Source organism: Pholcus phalangioides, unplaced genomic scaffold, assembly GCF_987345545.1.
Source record: "Pholcus phalangioides strain wild (caught in Gottingen) unplaced genomic scaffold, Ppha-v1.0 ptg000011l_1, whole genome shotgun sequence".
Lineage (NCBI taxonomy): Eukaryota > Metazoa > Arthropoda > Arachnida > Araneae > Pholcidae > Pholcus > Pholcus phalangioides.
The window spans coordinates 4,515,701-4,539,289 of NW_028301604.1; the positions used below are offsets into that span (position 1 = coordinate 4,515,701).

Genomic DNA, 23,589 nt, shown 5'->3' on the forward strand with positions numbered 1-23,589 from the left:
AAATTATAAATTGACCTATGCGTCAACTTTTTGATTTTGGATTACAGCTGTGAAAGAGGTTAAAACCCCCCACTGCAGAGCGTTATGTTTTAACAGAGCCGCGCCTATGTTTTCCTGTTCATTAATGTTTGAAGCACGCGCACACTACGTGTACAGTTTCTTTTATGATTACTGGATAAAAAAATCATTGTTAAGAGACACATGCTTTTGCAGTTACAAGTGATAACGTTGAAAGTACACAGGTTATACTTTCGGAAAAGGGAGGAATGCAGATTTATATCGACAAATTGTGTGTGTGTTCCTACGTCCATTTTCTCGTCTTTCCAACGGTGGGTATATGTTAAAGCACGAAGTGGCACGATATGTCGGAGAAGGTCCGTTGAGAAGAGCCTGAAAATGAAAGTTATTTTGATGCACACATTTTTTTATAGGACCGGGACCTAAATTTTAAATCCTGATCTAGCTGTTAATCCTCCTTAGCATTTGGGCCCTATATTGTATCAGCTTTTGTGGGGGGGGGGGGGGGGGAATCGGAATTTTAGATGCCAGTCAGCATAAGAACTAACGGGATGATATATTTTCTATATTTATATCAAATTTGTAGCACTTGAAATTTTGAATTCATATTTTTAAGAGACTCAATTGATATTTTACGTAAAAAATACATACACTGTGTGCATGTTTAGGTGAAGGCGTACTCTTAATTTTTTCCATATTGTATTGTGCAATGTCAATTTCATCACGTTTTTTAGAGCTATAGTATACAATATATATATTTTCTTATTTTTTTACATTAGTTTTACCACTAGGTTTCTTTATTTTTCTCTACAAGTTTTGTTTTATTAAATGATATTTTTTTGGAAATTTACCCTTAAAAATCTTGCACAAACGAAAACAAAACCAACACAAAACATTTATCCTGTGTTTTAGGGCAGTTCTGCGAAAAAAATAAAGAACGCGATTGGCCAGCAAGCTGTAAATTCTTGGTGTGGACTAAAGATCAGGCTCACTATGGTGACCCCTACAATTCAGGTCAGTGAAAATTTGCCCAATTATTAATTTTAAATCGGAGATTGAATTTAAATTGAAATTTTCCTTTTCTCCCAAATCCCAAAAGAAAAAGAGCAAATGAGATTTAGTATAAATATATTTTTTCATTCATTATTTTGTATACCTTTATATTAATTTTCTAATAATAAAAATCGGGAAAAGAACTTGAAATATATTTATTTTTCTTCAGAACTTTTTTTTACATGCAAAATTAATACATATATGTATATAACGAGCGCTTTGCTGTATATTCTCATTATATTATCATCGTGATATCATTAACTCGATGAATAATAATCATGAGAAAAATATTAGGGGAAAAACAATTCGTGGAATCCATTTCGTATTTGATAAATGAGGTTTCGCATGCGAATTTATTTATTTATTTATTTATTTTCCATTGTGGTATTCGAGATCATTATCCTCATCATATACAAATAATGGCCCGAGAGTTGAATTATGTCGCTCGGAAGTTAAGCTGCTAGCAATGCAATCATTCATGCCTACATCAGTAAATTGATGATTTATTTATAGTTATTCTCATTTGGCTCCTGTGGTATGGATACACCATTAAAACCACGTGTATATAACGATTACCTATTTTTATATAAAATAATATCTTTTACAATGCTTTCTCTCAATTTTAAAAAATGTTTGTTATGAATTATTTTTTAAAGAAGCAATGTTTTCCTGAATTTGTTTTTTTTTTAAAAGAAAATGCTTTTATGTATACAAATGAATTCTTTGTTTTTATTTATCAAACACAATACTCCGCGAAATCTACTGGGGCCGCCGTTTCTAGTAAATCTTATTGGCAGTCTTCCATTCGAAATTCATCTCTATCGTAAGATGAATGGTTTGTTGCCGTGGGAGAGAAACAGAAATAATAATAATAAATATGTATATATAAAATATAAATACAAAAACTCTATCACATAAAAAGACAGAAGGCGTTCCTCTTTTTCGGAATTTCCACAATTCCCTATGCACATCCTGTTTGAATCGTCAAAGGAATGCTGACATCGTATATATACGAACTAAGATTCTCTCTCTTCTTTTATCCTTTTCTTAAGTTTATTTCCAGTAACTTTTAGGATTTATTCGGTTGTTTTGTCGTGTTTTTTCTCTTCACACACTCTCTCTTTTTATGTTGTTGTTTTTTTATTACGAGTTTTACTCTCCTAATCCATTTCTAAATCTTTATAACGTGGTTTAGTTGAGAGAATTTTCTTTATTGTAAAAGCGTTCCCCCCTAAATCTATTCGGATCAGTGTTGCGATGTGGTAGTATCTCCTTCAATGTTGATATTGGGACAACTTGACGTAATGTAGACAGATACTGTCAGCATTTATATGAATAAAAACTATTGATTTTTTCTACTACGTACTTCGGTTAAAATGTTACTAAAATGTGCTTTGAACGACTTACGCACATGCAGGATTTCGACGAGAGATTCGGTTGATAAAAAATTTATAGGCATTAGAATATGAAGACGAAGCACTAATTAAATTAAGTGTCACTTTTATTTCTGTAATATTTGTCATTATAGCTCATACGTTTGAAATGTGCGTTTTAATATATAGTACAGGGTAGGTTATAAATAAACTGGCATTACTTTTGAATAATTAAGCTGAGTAGTGTCACAGTTGAATTATACTGACACTACTCCGACCTATGTAGCACCTGTTGTGCTACATAGGTCGGAGTAGTGGTGGGCGTATTTCATTGAAACTTGGTATATACGTTATTTAGACCATGGGAAAAAGATAACTGCGATAAAAAAAGTGTCACTTTTCACCTGGTGGTCAAAAATTGAACTTTGTTTATTGAATCTTTCTTTTTTCCGTGGCCCATATGTCCTACATACCAAGTTTCATCAAAATACCTCCATCAGAATGGGCGCTATATACGTCTGAGTAGTATCAGTTTACTTATAACCACCTTGTATTTAATTGTAATTCAATACGAGTTCCATATTTGTGTTTTGAATCTATTCCACATTTTTTACACGTTTTTACTTTTGTATATTCATTTTACTCTAACCTCAGAAAAAAACTCATATATATAGATTAGTGTTTAAATTAATTAAGACAAAGTGAATAAACATTTTATTTTCAGATATTTTTATGTATGAGTACATATATTTATATGCACATAATGAAATTAATATGTATCAAAACAAATGACCTCTTGAATACGTTTTGATATAGACTGTACTAAAGTGGTGTACAATTTCATTTTTCGCTTCTTTATCATAGAAGCACATTTTTAAACGTTTGTTATCATGTTAATTTTTGCTGAACAGTCCATTTTTAAAATTGCAAATTAGAACATGCTAAAATGTTTCTTTAGCATGCTTCACGTATGTTTTGTGCGGGATTTAAGTCGGAAGTTTTTCCAGGTTTATCAAATACATTAATTTTATTTCACAGTATGAACTTTTTGGTAAATTTGGGATTATGGCTGGGAAGGGACCAAGTCATGTTGTAGTGCTCCTTCCGAAATAGGCCAGAACGGCACAGTCTCACGTTTTAAAATATCTATGAAGTTCGATGAATTAATCATCTCATCAACAGGAATCAGAGTCTCAGTACCATCTGCTGTCAAATAAAAACCCCACGAAACTTTTTTTTTAGAGTTTGTTTGAAGTCATCAAGTAAAAAACGCCCTTTCATAATTAATTTGCAAGCATATACACACTCAAAGCCAATTTTTCGGTAAAAATATCTTAGAATTTGATAAATGTCATGCACGGCTTATGCGAATTTTTTCTCGTCGATTTTGATGACTAAATAGCGAAACAAATTTATTAGGCAGATGTCACTTATTGTGTACATCCACATGTTGGCGATTCAGGGGTACACTTTGAGCTGTTATGTTTATCTGTAAAAGTATCGCAGTTTGTATTTATTACAGCTCTTTAAGTTTGTGTTACTGTTACAACAAATAAATTTTTCTGGCCGAATCTTCTTTTCTTACCTGGTTTCTCTCTTCGACGTGATAAGAATTTATAGGAGAGCAAAAGACGGGGAGCTGTTGTAGGCTTAAGGATTAGGGTGCCTCATTTCCAAAAAACCTGGGGACTTTCGCCCAATGTGACATACACACGTACATAAACCCGACTTCGGCTTGACAAACATTCGGTTTCTGGAATAGTGGGGTGGGTTGAAGATTGTGGAAAAAGAAAAAAAGAAAAGGCCAGAGAAGGATATTTTGACCTCCAAGACCTAAGAGAAAAGGGAGAGGAGGGCGGATTGGATTTAAAGTGTTGATCCTATACAGCAGCAGCAACATGCGTTCGCCTTTTATCACTCTAGTCACAGCGAAAGAAGCATTGCCCACCTACTGCATATAACTGCACAGGTGCACGTCTGCAAACAGCAGTATGTGGAAATAAAAAAAATTGCCGTGTGTGTGGAAAGTTTGTATGGTTTCAGTTCTTGCAGGGTTTCGAGAACACACGTGTCTGCAAAATTTCTGCTGGACATGTAGTAGTTGAAGGGGAGGAAAAAAAGGGAATACATATTTGAAGGTAAGTCGAGAGAGAGAAGCCAACGTCTCTTCATTTTTCTACAGCTTCCCTATTTAACCAACCACACGGCCGCCACCGACCCTGATATTCCATTACATAGTTTCGATGGATTTTTGATGGAATATACATACGATCGACCGGTATATCACGGATGTTAAAAATTTATTGGTTTCATGAACAATAATTTTTTTCAGATACATTAATTCTCTTAAATACAGAATAAGAAAATTTCTTGATACGAATAGGTCTTAATATCTCCGTGAAGCTGGAAAGGGGCTTTGGGGCTAATAAAGAGTTAAATGTTATAGAAATTTGATGTTTTTTTATTCATACAATTTTATGTAAATCCAACAAAATTAACTCACAAGTTATTTGACGATTTGAGCTCGCGTATTTCGTCCCATAACATGCCAAATGTAAAAAAAAGATCTTGATTGTTCCGGATATGAGAGATTAGGTATATAAGTGGTTTGCCCAGCACTGTCAACGGAGGCTCTGTTTGATTATTCCCGTCGCAGTGGAGGCTCTGTGTGTTTTCATCTGTGTGTGTGTATATTGCATATTCCGTAAAAGGAAAGGGAAACAAAACTGCCCAGCACTGTGGACGGAGGCTTTGTTTCTTCGTTTCCCGTCACAGTGGAGGCGCTGTATACATATTTTGTATACACTGGGTATTTAGACCATTCTCAAATCTTTCCCACTACAACATGCCATCTTCTTCCTACTTGCCCCACGTCTTTTCCACACTTCTTTTGAAATCCCAGGCGGCGGGCTCCGGTCCCCATGAAGACATGGGGAGAACGACGCGAGTGATTCGATACTTGCCAGCACGGGACAAGGGGAGATACTACTATAAATCTTTGCTAACTTTTTCGACACAACTCTGCCTCTTTTGAGGTAACGGAAGTAAGGTGTTTTGCATAAGTCCGCGGTGTTGTGAGCGGTTATATCTATCTATATAAGTGGTTCTATTGTATAAAGATGATTTCCGAAAAACTTATTTTTTCTTACTCAAATATGTGCATACAATTATGTTTCGACGATGAATGGCAAATTAATTTTAATCGGTATACAGCAATGAATATCGAAAATTAATTCTTACAAAAAAATATTAAATATTCATTATTATTAGACTGGGTTCAAAAATACGATATTGGTATTAAACGTCTAAATAAGCATATCGATCATACAGCCGGAGGTTGGTATAACAACCTGATTATTACTGGGCATAGTAATTTGATACTTTGGATGATTTATGGTACACTTATTTTCATAATAACGGAGTATAACTCATAGCAGAGCATATTCAAAAAGATTTGATCCGAGTTATAATCAAGTGAGAATAATAGATGCTGAATACTGAGATCGAGAGACCTATCAAGCAATGGAAATCTCATATTTTAGTTTCTTATTTGTTTACATTAAGGTCGTAAACAAGTACTCAGAATATCAGCTGTCTTAAAAAGGATTGCTTTGATGAAATATTGACTTAAGGTTTCGTTGCAGTCGTCGTAGCTTCAATTCGAGTATAGGATTACCAACAAGAAGGAAAAACCAGCTGCATTCACAGCAAAGAGCTCGGCATCTCGTTAGTGGCCGTTGAAGTTTCTCTTCTAAAGGCCTATTTATTTACACTGCAGTTTAATGCCAAGAATGGATTAGGGCACCATGTTCTTACAATCATATACGTATTATCTCTGTTACTGTCTCGATGGTAGGTAAACGTTCCCAAGTTTGACGTCTCTTCTTGATTCCACCCAAACAGCTATTACATCAACAGGGCAAATAGATCAGAGAGATAGATCTACCGGGATGTCTTCTCATCCAAAGAAGACATTGATTTTTCATCTATGCATGATGAGTTTAATGAACCTGAGTATTTTTACGAAGTGACCAATATTTCATCATACAGAACATAATATCGGTGATACTTGATCTACCTTTTAAATTTATTCGTAAGTTCTTAAATACAATGGGCAGTATTAATAAACAATACTTACAATAGAATGCTCAGAACATGCTCACAAACAAAAGTAAATTCTTTATTCCATATTTATAATGATTTCTTTCAGCTCACAAGTAAATCCTTCTCATCTATGAGTAAAAGGTGGACCGGAGCTATACTTTGACACCTGGACATCAGCTGATTGTGTAAATTGTAATTCGGTCTCCAATCAAAAGTTAAAATTCTTTTGTTCAGGGCAAGGGTAATTCCAGAATTTTCAGAAATAGACAATAAACCTATTGATACTTATCTTAAAATTTGTGGTTTTTGCAGCTGACCCTATCCATAAAAGATGGTCTCAGTTACGTATTTATGCCGCATACAAAAACATATTTATAATTCGATTGATATAAATGTTACTCTGATGATTTGGGGTTCATCGTGAAATGATCAGTCGGTGAAGAAATTTAATTTTTTTTGTAGTTATTCATCATGAAAAATATAGATTACAGTAGTTTGTGTGAGAAGCTATGTTGCCGATTTTTTTTATCTGAGAGAGAGAGAGAGAGAGAGAGAGAGAAGCCATAACAGCCGTGAGAAAAAGACAGGTAAACAGGAGAGAACAAGGCCAAAAAAAAGTAGAACTGCAAAAAAAGAAATGCCTGATGAGGAGGTTCGATACAAGATTCGTATACATATAAACTGTATCTGGACCGAGGATATAGACAGCCAGGCGTATACAAAAACGGGTACCACCGATAATCCTCTACGGGGCGGGAGGAAATAAGCTTTCAAATTGTATGGGGTCCCCTATAGAATGAACAAAAAAGATATATGTATGTGTGAGAGAGAAAGAGACCAAAAAGGGGCCCTATCCTGTCACCTGGCATGATCGTGTTTTCTGGTTGCAAACAACCTTGGCAATTAAATGTGATCAGTAGATCGGAATTTCTACTTTTAATGGGTATTGAAATCAAAATCAATCCAAACATTTCTTTGTTATACCTCAGTTATTTCTGTCAGTGATTCTCACACCAACAAAGAATAGGAGAAATATAATAAAACGCAACTCGACTAATCCCAGATCTCTATTGAGTACATCTCAGAGGAATGTCTGAAGAAAAAGAAATCCAAAAATATCTCTGAAAAAAATTCATCAAATATATTTTGTTTCCATTCTCTTTTTTGTTATTCATATATTATATTGTTTTTCCTCATGCTTTTATTTTCTCGATTTCGCTATGTTATAAATTGTTATTGAAATAAATTGAAAGTTGTAAATTTTATACATCTAGGGAATCTGACTTTTTGTGTTTATTTGTAAGGTATCGTTCAATGTCATTTTCATCTCCATACGGACGGAGTCTTGTTTGCAAAATATAAAATACGAAGTAAAAAAGCCTTGAGAAATTCATTTTTTCTATTGTTCCGCATTCTTTCATTAAACTAATATATGTGTTTTTCCTATCGGACAAAAAACTTTTTTACGTATATATGTGCGTATGAGCCAGAATATACCGTCATACAGCTGGAAAAATTCTCTCAAATCATCAAAGAAGAGAATGGAAAACGGTAGTGGAGAGATTCATTATATTTCGTTATTTTATTCTCCACAAGCAAGGCAGTAACAATAATAATAATAATATAATACATATGCCAGCCCATACACGGAAACGTTTTCAGTCAAGCTCTCAGTTAAATGGTCCCATGATTCCGCCTTTTCTTTTCCGCTATGGCCATATACAACAAACTTGCATGAGATAAATAAAAGCCATGTCCTTTTGCATAAAAAATAAAAACGCGTGCATAAATTCACATTCCTGCACATTCGCTGCTGCTACTGTCGTGCTATTTTTGTTTTTTCTCTTTCGGGAGCTAAATAAATTTGTTTCCATTGCTCGAACTTCAACCGTAGAGAACCTGAATCCGAATTTCTGGTTGTCTTAAGTAGCTGAGGATGTCAATCAGCTGGTGCAAGTTGGGCAATCTTCCAAGAAGCTTAGCGTCTTTCTTTTTTGAATTCACTCTCTCTCTCTCTGCGTATTTTTCTATTGCGGAACTCCCCATACGTTTCTTAATTGCTGCAAATTTTGTAGCAACTGGATATGGAAATCTTTGTCATCTCTTAAAATTTTTATAATCTCAATTTTATTTGAGCGTAAATTCACTCGTGAAATTTTTCTCTTATTCATCATTCTTAACTCATTACTGTGGGCTCAGTATTCACCACTGTTTCTTTTGCCTATGATCCCTTTCAAATCATACCTTCTTCCTTAGATTATTCAAGACCTGAGTTTGTTTTTTGAGTAAATTCATAGCAAACAAAAATTATATGAATAAGGTCGATATACAGATCCCTAGAGTTCATTTAGGTGAGGGTTCTTTGTTTGGTGTTCCATGATGGGTCATATCAACATCATGGGCATTAGACAAAGTCAGAATTTTCTGGAGGCCCATTAGATGAAAGTAATGGGTTGCATATTTACATACTTGATCTCAAAAATCATAGCACCAGATTTCATTATAGAGCTCCCATATGAATACGAGGTCTCTGGGACATGCCTGGAAAAGCCCATGCTTCAAGATGGCCCTGGTTCTATGAGTAGTTTCTGCTGGATTTTGAAAATAGTCCCACTTTTCCCCCCACCATATTTCATTTAAAAGCTTCATTACTTCACATCTTACATTTTTTTTCATAGCTCTCTTTGGCTTCCCTTCTATTTGATTTTTACCCGTGACCTCCCTAGAATATCCCAGTACCGCAAGGGACCATTTAATCCCAGGTCATGAAACACTGATGCATACAATCACTCTGAAATTACAAAAAACTGAAGAAATATATTTATTTTATGAGATTTATACCTGATTTCTCAACTGTATTTTGTACTACTGTATATTTTCCAAATGTTCTAGATACAAGTTAAAACCAGTTCAACCCCTTTAAGAGTTACCAAAATTTATTTATTGAGGAAATTTCTTGAATACTTAAAATTATTATATTATGTATAACCAAAGGGTGTCCCATAAATTCGTAAATAGTTTAAAATTCATAAAATTTGAAGGAATTGGTATATTTGAATGCGGTGTTTGCGAAAAATTCATTCTCACGTAATGTGGGATTTTTTTCGGTACGGGGAAAAAAATTAGTTCAAATTTTCATCGATAGAGGACGAATAAACATTTTCCGATTTTTCATAACCTTTCTTTAATCTCTTCTGGGTCCGAAACGTTTTTAAAGCTTCAGCCAGCGATTCATGGCTGAGGCAAAACAACTTCACCAAAAGTGCTTTATCCAACAATGTCAACATCACAATGAAAAACTTTCGATTTGCTCTCTCGTGCAGCGCCGTCTATCGAAAAAACTTTGAATTTTTTTTCCTATATCTAAAAAAACTCCCTTCGTGAGAATAACTTTTCGCAAACCCCATTCAAATGTACCAATTCCTTCAATTTTTATGGATTTTTTTAACTTTTAACGAATTAATGGGACACCCTGCACATACGTAAATCGAATTTTTTTTATTTTCTTCAATTAATATTGATAAACGATATTGACTGTTTAAGAATTCTTGAAATCAAGGGGCTGGTTATCCGAAATTCTATGAATTTAAACTATGTACTTATATAAAGAGTATATTGCTACACCTCGACAGCTGGGATCGTTAAAAGACAGCAGAAATGCGGCTTATTTTTTGTGGTCTTTTCCCCACTCTACGGTGCCGATTACAGTGATTGAACCGCCGGAAACCACGGCTGCCCCTTTTATTGTATGTTTTCACCGTGTGTATGGAAACCACGGAGGAGGGAATGGCATAATAGAAGTGTCCACAACAGCCCGAAAAGAATTCTAGAAACTGTAACGATCTACCACGAAAGGTGGCAACGGGGCGTGATGCCAGGTAACAGTGGTAATAGTGGTACGGTACAGTAGTAGCAGCGGCATATACTGTAGCTATTAAGGCAAACAAGCTCCAGTGACAACTTTGTTTGGTTGAAACTTTTTTCCCTGGTCCGTCGCTCCCTATTCCAACATCTCCGTGCAGATACTCTCCCTACACATACATCTGTCTGCAGGTTTATCTACCTATAAATTGATGGTATCTTTTCCACCAGGTAAAGAGCTTCCGTCAAAATGACGGCGAATCACAATTTTTTATACATAAGATATTTCTCTTATGGTGCGCACACCATGTTGTTTTTGATTTTATCTATGAAACTATTCTATATATGGGGAGCAGTGTCAAAGTTCAAGAGTGGGAAGTCTTTTGCATTACGTATATTTTATCAGTTTCTCACGTAACTACCAACACTTAACTGAGCAGAATTTCTTACAAGTATTCATGTGAAACCTGATTATGAAAAAAAAAAAATTCAAAACCTTTCATTGTGTATATTTCTATAACCTCTTCACACCTAAACCAAAACTGACTATTAAAAATTTTTTTGATTGATTTGTGTTCTGTATGTCAAAATGCCCTTTAAAAAGAAAAACAATTGAATTAATTAATTAATTTGGGTCGATATCTTCACTAATACCATTTGAGAGTTAGGTACCCATATATATATATATATATATATATATATATATATATATATATGTACCTCAGGTCTTAACTTGAATAAAAGAATCATTAAAAACCATTTAAAACCGGAATTTTTAAGGGTTTCGTGGCGTTTGATCATGCGCTGAACACCCGTTGGAAACCCATTCTCTAGAGCAGACATCTTCAAACCGTTTCTCACGAGCACCACGGTGCTCCCTGAAGCACCCAAAGTGCTCGATGCTCGTGTCTGATTTCGTGCTCGCGAGCACTTGATCAACGTCTCAACCAAACACTTCGTACAACACGGAAGTATTAGAAATCTAGAAATCATCCTGATTTCATGCATTGGTATGTCAAATTTGTAAGAGTGCTCTTCTTTTCATGATGGGGACAGGCAATACTTGCGACTAGAAAAAGGTTGAAGACCTCTGCTCTAGAGCGAAGAAGATGATGTGCGACAGCTCAACACGTCGGGGTTCAACATGTCTCTTCAGTTTTATATGGCTAAAAAAATGTGCTCTCAATTTTGGTTTGCCTGCTAGACAATAGAATAGAATATAGATATAGAATATAAAAATAAGAAATTATTAACGAAAATTCATAAATCTCTCTCTCTCTCTCTCTCTATATATATATATATATATATATATACACACATACATACATACATATTATAAATACATGTATGTATGAAATTTACTGCAACAGAGGAGTACAATACACATTTTTATGTTCATTGGTTAATTTGTTATTAATTTTTAAAATGTGTTTAGGACTTCTCGTTCACTCTTTGTATAATTTTGACCCTTTAAGCGGCAATGACGAGATATCTCACCCCCATAAAAGCCACTTATTTTAGCATTGACAAGCCCAGATATTTTGTAAATATGATTTCTCAATGGGAAACCTTTTCCCACACCCCTTAGTTTGCACCTGCTTAAAATCGGAAGAAAGCCTACTTCATTAAAAAAAGGATGACATTTTTAAGTGATTTATAATTGCCGCTTAAAGGGTTACACTTTGTACGTTGGAATAAAATTTAAGTCTCGTAATAGAAATATTTACGTGCCAGATTTCCATAACTACCGCATTTTTTAAATTACCTTTATTAACCCTCTCTGTATATAATAGAATATGCATGACAAATACATAGTCAAAAAAGAAACCCATTATACCAATTTCTTTTCTCAGTTTTCCGAGGTTTCAAAAAGCACAGCTTTTAGTGTCATTTCAGTACGAAATACAGTTATATAAGTACAATGCATTTTTAGTTAGAGAGAGTTGAATCCTTGTTGGTGTCATTTTTTGAGAGCTGCTGAAAAATTTTACGTGTTCAAATAACTTATAGAATCATAACAAATTGAGGGGATTGGAAACAAAATTCAAAGTAAAACTATTCCACTTTGCTAAGCAAGATTTTATCTGTTTATAGATAGCATTAAAATCAAGGCAAACTATATATTTTACCTTTAATTAACTGTTTTATCTAATTAAAAAATCCACGCTAATCAATCAAATTGCTTTGTTTATGTATTGTTTGAAATAAGAATATGCTAACAGCACCGATTTATATAAGTTTTTGCAAAAAAAAAAAAAAAAATATTTTCAATTCGTTTTTATGGGGGTGAAAACCATAGTGTTGAGCTTTATGAAGCCTGGTGATTAAAAATGAAAAATAAACTTACACGGAATTTCGAATCAATACCGGTAGAAATTAACATAGCAGTTTTAATTACGATTATGACAGTAATGATATCTCGGTTTTCATCGATAATGAATGGCGGAACAGGTTTTATAACCGGTCATTTCAAGTGACGAGAATCAGATTTCCCATCATCAACGATAAATCATTGATTTTTTTTATTTTATTTTTAGTATTGTTACTGAAAAGGTAAAAAAATAAGTCTAAGGATAAGGAGGAAAAAAAAGACGTTGTTTGAGGGTCACCTATATCGACACGATCACCCGCTGGTTTCTTGTCCAAGCCGCCGAAGAAATAACTAGTACTAAGAAAGAAGCCATCTCTCTTCTACTAGCTACTTCTGACAACGACAGCAGCAACACAAAAAAAAAAAAACTTTCGACGCCAGCGTGTGTCCACAACTATTGACTATGACTTGGTGGAGAATAACACGGGCTTGTGAATGTGGTCAGTGATACGTGTAGGTATATATTTGCCCCCCCCCCCCCCCGGTGTTAGCTTTTTAGACATCTGAATACCAGTTTTCAAAAACCCACAAATATCAATTCTTTTCGCCTCGAGATCAAAGCGAGGCGGAAAGATCGACCGGAAACCAACAACCCCATCTGCACTTAATTCACACTTTGCGTATTATTTACAGTGGCCGATACTGCATTATAATACTGAAAAGTAAATTTCGATTTCACATGCTAAAATTTTTCAATAAAAATGTTACGAGTGTTAAGTGTTTGCTAACGTTAATGAAATTTTCCAACTGCAAAATAGAGTAAAGAAAGTCCCTTGGCCGCATTTTACTGGTGAACCGTTGAGTCTAGAGCAGCGTTTCTCAGCCTATGGTCCGCGACGATGACATAGGTGATCCGCAGGCAGACTTGATAATTCGATTCTAACTGAATAAAAAGTTATTCATTTGTTGTAATTGATATTAATAACATTCATATGGGTTCAAATAAAATGTATACCTTCATATTTAGGTTCACCATACATCATCAAGAAAAATGCTGTAAAATTGCTATCCCAAGTACGGGATATTACTGATTGTAGTCAAAAATTGCAATTTACGACAAGTTGGCTAATTACTGCAAAAATAGGTGACGGGTGGGGAAATAAAGGGCTGCTACATATGTCGCAGTAAACAAAAATTTATTTGACGAAAAAAAAATGTTCAAATCACTAGAAGACCATATTTCATTGAGAAAAATGAGGGGGAAAAATACGAGACGCGTCGCCAATTGCCATCAAAAACGTTGCCATAAGTCGACAAAATTTCCTATTGTAGTTAAAATCGCTGAAAAATTGAGGAAAAAAAATTGAACCTGACAAATATGTAAGATGAATATTTTTGTATTACAGCTATAATTATCATAATAAGTTATAAAAATCCCGTTTATTTACGATTTTAGTAAACATTACAAATTCAAGTAAGCACCGTTGAAAAAACAGGACAAATGTATATAACAATTCAAAACAATTTAACAAACTTTTTATATGGATAACCTGTCCTCAAAAACAGTCGCATGAATATTTATTCATTTTACCACAAAGAAAACCACACATAATTTGTTTTATACATTTTGTAGAAAACTGTGTTTTACTGCAACACGCGAAAGTGTAATAAAGTAAACACTTTTACAGCGACAAAATATCTAACTGAATTTTATTAATTAGCATATTTAAAAAACTACCTATCCCACACTTGTGCTGTTATCTGGTAATCATTAAAGTAGTTATATATTCTTTACACTTTAAAATACCAACACCCAACAACGTATGTAAGGGAGTTAAAAAGAAAGTGGTACTTTTAAGTACAGGCAGTAGTCAAAGCGTTAAATAACCGGAATTAATTTCAGCCCATATTACCGTGGAAATATATAGATAGATAGAACCGCTCACAACCCCGGACTGATGCAAAGCAACTTACTTCCGTTACCTCAAAAGAGGCAGGGTTATGTCGGAACAATTAGCAAATTAGCAAAGATTAATAGTAGTGGCCCCTTGCCCAGTGCTCGCAAGTATCAAATCACTCGCGTCGTTCTCCATATGAAGACAGCTATCAAGTCGATGTAACGTGCAAGCCATTTGACTAAAAATGAATAGCGGAACCCAATGAGTAGGGAGAAAAATTGCACGTGCGCCCAGTGGCACATAAGGAAATATATAAGTCAATGTTCGTTATAACGACCATGCATTATTGCAACCATTCCATTACAACGACCGGTTGGGATTAGTCCCATTTTTTGCCATTCATCTCATGCTGTTTTTCATTCCAATATAAAGATCTATTTATCCAATATAACGTATAAACGCAGCTCTGCGCGCACATCCTTTTCACCGAGAAATGTTACAAAATATGTGTTTTTCGTGTGTTAAAATTTTTTTTGATCTTAACGTTTAATATTGGAAAATTCAGTACATTGGTGCGTGATGTAATTAATTATTGCAATTTTATTATTTTCCTATCGAATGCATTTGATTGCATATGCATCATTGCAACTGCCTGCATTTTAACAAAATGAATAATATTTTTTTTTATCCTGTCCAAATATGAATTCTCTTAAGAAGCTAATTTTTTTTTTTCAAACGTTCGATATAACGACCTTCCAGTGTAACGTCGGTTTTCTGTGGAACGAGGAAGTTGTTATAACGAACGTCAACTATATTATGCTAATAATTATAAAATGGTTAAATTACATAAAGATAAATGTTGAGAAAATTGTCTTCAAGTACCCAATGACTTCAGCTGAAGTTGATAGAGTCACTGAGGTTCAGTGAGAAATTTGCGTTTTGTATATATGCTCCATTTTTTTTTTTTCAAGAATGGTGTAGAAAGTTCAAAATATAACGACACTTATGTCTTCTGCGTTGGTTGTTCAACACGAATTCCTAAACACCATTCCCCATGGATCTATACAGATTCTGTATTAATAAGATTTAACTGACTGAAAATTCTGACCTGCGTAGGAGTAAATAGGAAAAGACCTTAGTATTACGAACTGTACATTTAAAGGCAACTTTTTGACACTCCTCTAACTTTCATTTGATTTAATTTAATTCATAATTTAGTAATAAATTTATCGGAGCACTTCTTTTTAAAGGAATTTATATGGGTATTTTAAAAGGATCCACATTATTAATTAAATTATTATTATTATTATATTATTAGGAAAAACAAAACTGGACTACAACTAAATGGGAAAATTTTGAAAAAAGATTATGTTTCCCAGTAGCAACTAACTAGTCTTGTAAAAAGACTAGATTTGGCTGTAAAACAACCAAGTTGGCAACACTGAAAATTTTATATGAATCTAGAAACACTCAGTGCAAATCTGTAGAAAAATAAATTAAAAACAGCTTTGTTATCAAAATCATGATAACAATTATCATGATAATAATTTATTTGATACTATAAATAGATTTTTTGTACCGAATGCCATTGAATAGATCTGAAGTATCATTTAGAATTATTAGTATAATTCATTTTTAGGCTTCTTTGAATGAATAGCAACTGAAGTAATAATTTGCATATGCAGCCAGTATAGTATAGCGGTAGTATATTTTTCCAGCTTACTGGTTGGTCATTCTTTCTTGAAGAAACATTGAATGTCAAAGCTACGTCTATTTGTGCGCATGTATGTGTACATTTGAAATGAACTCGTCGCGAGATCATTTGCCGTAAATAAGCCTCCTCCTCTGTACGTGTCATATGAAACCTGTCATTGCTGCCTTTGTTCTCGTTGTGATTTACTATTGTGCATAAATATGAATATGCGTTGGCTTTTTAACATTCCTTTCTACGTGTATGTTTCTGTTGCGCTGGTTTCTTTCAAGTACTTCTTCCTTCCTCTCATAAAATGTTCCTGGAGGTCTCTCTCTGTCATTCTATCGTATGAATAGGTTTTCTTTCTCGAGTTCCGATCAAGGATTCATTAAAACTCAAACTCACCATGACGAAACAACAACCTTTACATTCCACACACACACACGTGTGTGTGTGTGTATATTATAGATTCATTTCTTTATGAAAAAAACTCCATGATGACCCGTCTAATAATTTCTTGCGTGAATTTGTACTATAAATTAAACTGCCGTGAGACATTACAATCAGGCTCCAATTCATTTTATGCAACGCTTCATTGTTGTATTCAATTTCGGAGAGAGAACCAAAAGCATTCATATCGTTTAGTTCAAAGCAAACATAACTTTTCATGAGACATTAATAACATGTTATTATGCAATATGAACTCTACTTCTATAAACATTAGATTCGTATATTGAATAACGAAAAAGGAAGTTCTAGTTTTTGTTTAGTATTTAAATAGCACAATGTACACAGTTTATCGAACAAAATTTATTAAAAAATCTAAAATAATTTTTGCTGAAATAAAAAAAAAAGCTTTCTAATAATCTGCTTCGATTAACAATAGAAACTATAATATATATAGGCCTAATCCTGTATAATAATCAACTTTCCTAGAAGATTGAATCGCTTCATAAGTGTTCTACTGTGAATGCTTTAACAATGCTCTGAAGAAATCTGAAGAAATAAATATAATCCTGGAAAAAGAACTCACCATCTCTATTCTTATAAAACATAATTGTATGGAACATTTTCCATGAATTTTTTTTTATCATATATCACTTACTTGTGATTGCCTCATTTCTTGGGGAGTGTCCCAGGCAATCAATTTTCCCGAAGGCTCTAAGATTCTAGTATATTATTCAGTTATTTCTGATTATAAATAAAATTTTTCTACTATACAAATTAAATCACAATAGCACCCTCAAGCACCGATATTTCTACACCCTGCATGTGTATAGAAATGTTTCTCATGGACCAATAAATCCTCAATTACGATCATCATGTGACACTTGAAAAAAAACAATTTTACATGATAGACGTAGAGTAGAATGTAAAAAATTCTTATTAACAGGACCGAAACACTCATCGCGTGGTGTTTCCAGGTAATCAGGGGGAAAAATAAGTGATCGGATCAACCACACTGGGAGCCTATCCCTAAAGCAAATGACAAAATGACTGGTAAATTATCCCGCCCTCTTGCACACAAATAGAAGACTATTTCGTTCCCCCTCACAAATCCCAGAACGTAGCATGTAGCTTTTCCAAGGCCTGATCCATTAGCATTTAAGCCGTCCAAACAAGGCGGGAATCGTAGAGATTTTCGGGGAGAGAGAGTAATCAGTTTTTGATCATAGATACGCGTTCGGAAATCACGGGGAGGACAGGGGCTCTCTTAATTCAATATCATGTAGAAAACTAGGGTGTTGACTTGACCAGCTGTGATAATACCCCGCAGGGATAGAAAAAAAAAGGGGGAAGAAAAGCGCAGCACACACCGAAAAACGGTAGAAATCTACCGCTCGCACCCATTCATTGGATGGGGAATGGTTTTTAACAGACATTTAAAATACCGCCGTGGAGAAAACTCTGTGAAATAGGACTATAATCCCATCTGGGAACCGAAAGTTGGCGAACGTTGTCGATGATAGCCTCAATAACAAAAATTTGCATTTGTACAGTCATGGTGTCAAGAATCTAAATAGCCCGCTGAGATTTTGCGGAAAAGGGGGAAACGATACTGTTTTCATAAGAATGAGGAGAGCATGTTTGCTCTTTTTATTTCAACAGCTTTATTGAAATTATGATGATGATTTTTACCGCATGGTAATGGCATCGACGTGTTATTGTAAATTCGAATTTACTTTGCAATCCAAAATGCTCCCGGTGATATTTTAGAAACATTTTTATCTTCAAGACAATGCGTTTCTATTATGTTTCATAGACCAGGAAGTGCCTTCAACATTTATGGAGTCGCGAGAATTAACGACATCTTGAAGTTCACGAGCATTGAGGTGCTCATTGAAGGACCCAAGTTGTTTCGAAGTCGTTCTCGCGAGATATTTATTAATCATCTGAACGACACATCGACGAGATATCTCGCTTTCTTGAAAGAATATTCAAATATTTGAATAAAATATTTTTGCAACGGCAAGTTCAGATATTTTGTAAAGCTGATTTCTTAGTGGTAATTGCTGAAAATTGGAAGGAAGTCCACTTCATAAACAAAGATATGACATTTTATAGAGAGTTTGGTGATTTCTGTTATGCCGGGAGGGTTAAACCACAACATGTTAAGTTGCATGCAGGGATTCATACTATGTTTGTCTCAATTTGAGCATGTGTTCTGATACTGAACGCTCGTGACTCGAAAAAGATTGGTGGTGTCCATGGTTTTTTTACCCATGCCTCTCATCAGAAAAAGAGCTGCCCTTATACAAATAACTATACTTATTCATATTCTCAAACTCAAACCAGTATAACCGTCAATCTTTGAATGCAATTACAAATAGTCTTTAATTGGTGCGTGATGTCCAGCAAAGTGAGTTGTGAGTATGAGATTGGGCCTTAGTATCGAGCACTCTTGGGTTGATTCAGTGAGCATAATGTTAAAGATGCCTGTTTCAGACCAAAAATAATTAGTGTAATATTTTCAAAGACTGTTTGTTTCCATACTAAATTTTAATTCAAATCATACACACACACCAAAGGAATTATTAATTACTCTTCAATACGTGAGTTTTTAAGTATAATTGAATCGATTACTTGATAAAATATACACGTTATTCCTTCGTATCATTTGTATTTTCATTCAATACATCGTAACCCATAGTGGTATAAACACAGTTTAGGGTTTATATAAGAAAAAAAAATGTGCCAAGGGCTTAACACATTAGACAGATTTCGAGGTTACAAAATCTCCCAAGATATTGTTGCCTTTTGGAAGAAAATATTCCCTTAAACACTATCTAGTGAATACTTCATGTTGATGATGGCACGAGGTACCAACCAGCATACACATTGCCATCCCTTTTCACAAAACCACAGCCATATAAGAAGAATACCGGTTCCTTAATCTCCAGCTGGCATTAAGCCGTCTTGATCTTTTAGGAAGAGAACAACAACAAGGGATAGAAGATAGAGGAGTAAGAAAGGAGGATCTATAAGAATGATGCTATAGGAGAGAAGAGCGAAAGGATGGTGGGTGAGATTAATCCTCAGCGACTTCCCGCTCAGTATTACAGTCCAAATAAATCCCTTAACTACCCGTTGCGCCGTGTCTCAATTGTCTTCCGTAGATAATAATTAAAAAATAAAATATTGTCCTTGAGAAGAGAGAGAAAGAGAGAGTAAAAGAGCGTTGCGTTTCACCGCGATTAATTTCAGTATCCAAAGGTATTGCTAGGCTACTCTTAACAAACAACTCTTTGATTGCCACCTTTTTCTGAGAGAAGCAATTATGGGTGATTTTTAATTAAAATACTTTTATATATAAAAGTTATCCTTGAATAGTAAACGAAGTCTCTGAATGCTAAACAAATACCCATCCCTCCGATCACTTACCCATCATCCTTAATCGCCATATGCATGCATTTTAAACGATCAAAAGACGATTTATTCGAATACATGTCAGGTATTGTTCCAATCTCTTGCAGGTTTTACCTAATTATAAATCTTAAAAATCAAGGTTATTGACATGAATTTTTGAAAATAAATTTTGATGATAAAGAAATTTGATGATAAAGTAGATGATTTATACAATCTTCTGATACGCAATTGAATTAATAGGGCTACTGTTTTGAATTACATTCGTCTTGTTTAAATTGGGTGAAATAAATATTATTCAAATCAAATGGCTAATTAGTTTATGTTGTTGATATCTGACACGCGCGTATCTATTCGGAAAGTAACTATGGAACGCATGAAATATTTATTGTTAATCACTATTTTCTGCGACAAATCAATCTCTCCCAGAATGAAATTTTATCATTGGTAAATCCTCTAGATTTTCTTGATAACAAAAATAATTGAAAGGGGATTATAAATACAAAATATAGAAAGGTGTATTTAATAGTTCAGAAAGTGTAGTATTCTTCTTCAACTATAATTCAATAGGAATTATATATACATACACTAAGCAGATAAAACAATTACTTCGAGTTTTTCGAAATGAGAATTTAGCCTTGTATAAAGTTTCTAATTCAAATTATGAAACGATTTTTGTCCATGCATATTTGTTTTAAAATAAATGATGGAATATCACTGTAAGACATGACTTATAAGTCAAGAAATATGCATGTTTTATTGCAGAAATTTAAATTAAATCAATGTCCAAGAAAGAAATTTTAATAACTGTAAACAAAGATTCCTTGAAATCACAAATTCCTATTGGAAGACATCGAAATATCATCTAATGTCGCTGTTTCTACTTGAGTTCAAGAATAAAATTCGAATCATACCTTATATTTACAGTAAATCTATACTATTTCATAATGATATGATTGTTATAAGTCATATGAATACGCCAACAAAGTTCAAAATAAGTTATTATTATTCAAATAATTATTATGTGAAATCTTATTCTTGAAAATATAAATAATATTATCTACCAAATATGTAAGGTATTTTCCATCACGAAGTGAAATACACAGTTACTTTCTTGTGACTGAGTTGACAGTTTATTTCAAGAATTCAAAAGTTAATAATAATTATTATTAAAAATTCTTCGTTACTTTGCTCATCAGTAAAACTGTCATATCTTAGGTTATCCTGAGTAATGTTGTACTTTGCATGACCCAGGAAAGGGTTACATCTGACTTCTCCCAGGGACTAAATTAGAGTCTTACAGAAAATGTCATCGTGTATCTGTTTATTGAGTAATCTCGGTTTGCTGCAATTTGTGTGGCAGTAACACGTGTTTGAACATGACATAAGCATTCAGCGACAAAAGTAATGGCACAGAATATCAATGTCATGTATTATCATGGAACCTTTCATGGCCTCGGATATCAGAGATGGCTCGAGACATTCCGGGTTCTGAACACAGGATTCATTGATATGCCTGAACAACAACATTCTGAGAGCAACTGCGATTCTGACGGGTAGCACTCTTGCTGTCTCGTATGAATGAGACTGGTGTCACCAGACCAGTGTTATGTGAACCATCTTTGACATCAACGGTCGCATGATCGTACACAACATTGATGTTCCGTGCCGCTACGGTTGCTGAATGTCCTTGATAAAACTCATAAAGCATGTCGTATGTGTACTTCAGACACTGTCATGTTCAAACACGTGTTACTGCTACACAATTTGCTGCAGACCGATATTGCTCCATGCACGGATACACAATGAAGTGAGTGCAAATCTTGTAAGAAAGTTTATAATTCGTCCGGGTCAGATGCAATCCTTACGTCGGCCATGAAATAAACGATATTACTTTAGGATGACTGCATGCGCAGTGTGTGATGTTATCATTGTTAAGAACAAATAATAGCAGTGCTACCCCAAGAGGTGTGCAACTAGCAAGGCCACTACTGGGGAGGGGAAGCAGGCAGGTCTGGTACCCCAGGTGCCGGACTAAAGGTGGCACAAATTTCACCCTTTACCCTCTCCTTCGACATTGCAAAGGAGCGGCAAAATGCGTGCTTGCCCGGCTGACCAAGCATCTAGTTGCGGCCCTGGCAAAGGGTGTGTGGCTGCAACGGGCCCCTCGCTTTGTGAGCCCTGCTATATCAGCGCCATAGGCAGCTGTAATATTCAGTGTCGTCCTCCCCCCCCCCCCCCCCCACGATAAGAGCGCTAGACATTGGCTATGACTTTTTCATTTTTGAATCCTTATTTGAATTTTTCACTTTTGAATTCTTCGATTAATTTCTTTTTGAAATTTTCAATGTTCATATATATTGTTTTCGATTTCCAGTTGTTCACATAATTCATTTGTTTTCAGTTCTTCATATATAAACAATGAAACTTTAACAATGTTTTTCACTACACTGCATATTACAGCTCCCTAAGGTGCTGATATTCGTGAGTTTGGACAAAAAAAAATTTACATTACGTAAAATTAATTTTTTTCGGGGTAAAACGGTTTTTCCTCACTTATCGCTGTTCTTTCCCAAATGTCCTCCGTTTTTCGAATTCGAATATCTCTGAATAATGCACCTAGAAACATGGAATTTTTTTATGGCATCAGGAGAGACATTCAAGCAACAACTTTGTAATTGGGTTCTCGATCACACGGGAACGATATAAAAATTAATTTTTTTTATTTTGCGACACACTGTAAACTGCTGCAGGGCAATTTTTGAACGCCTGTTGAGTATTTTACAAACTGGAATCATGCCTCTACGACAGACGGGTGATGAGATAAAGACCGCGCTAGTATTTACAGGACACCCTGTATGTATATATTTTTGTATTATATGTACTGTGTAGAAATATTTTCAGACAGTGAATACAACTGAAATCGAAACGTACTAGAGTAATTTTTTAATACAGTACCCCCAATAAAAGAACAAATGTCACCTTCGTTGTTTTGCAGCGCCATCTGTTAGTGTTGAAACATAAGTAAGATGGGATCAAGAGGAGAAAAATTGATTGGTTTTTTCCTTTTTTGTTACGATTATATATGAAGGTTTAATGCCATTGTGAAATCCGATAAAGTAATCAAATCTTTGATAATTTTTTAAAGCTTTTGTTTTTCTTCAAAACTCATCTTTGTTCAACATCACTTTTGATTTTAAATTTGTTTCGTGTTGTCGTTTATAAGCAGAGTTGAACTTCGGAAAGTATAGAGAGTACAGCCGTACCGGACCACAAAATATTAGGGGTCGAAAAACGAGATTGTGAGATGCATTGATTACGTATTTATCATTGATGCATTGCGTTACACAAATTTACTACTGAAAATTCTATTCATTTATAGATATTTCATATGAAAAATACGGGGTGATTATA

General features: G+C 34.4%; 1 protein-coding gene across 4 annotated transcripts in view; it reads left to right on the top strand.

Moving 5' to 3' along the window:
- The window catches only part of LOC149079961 (homeobox protein OTX2-like), a 121,114-nt gene that overhangs the window by 75,358 nt on the left and 22,167 nt on the right, over positions 1–23,589 (top strand). For 2 of the 4 annotated variants that reach the window (XM_089238872.1, XM_089238870.1), the window contains one exon: positions 931–1,032. The exons of the other annotated variants lie outside the window; for them this stretch is intronic. In XM_089238872.1, the coding sequence (XP_089094998.1) occupies positions 931–1,032 (102 nt within the window). The remainder of the gene's footprint in view (positions 1–930; positions 1,033–23,589) is intronic. 4 annotated transcript variants of the gene reach the window in all.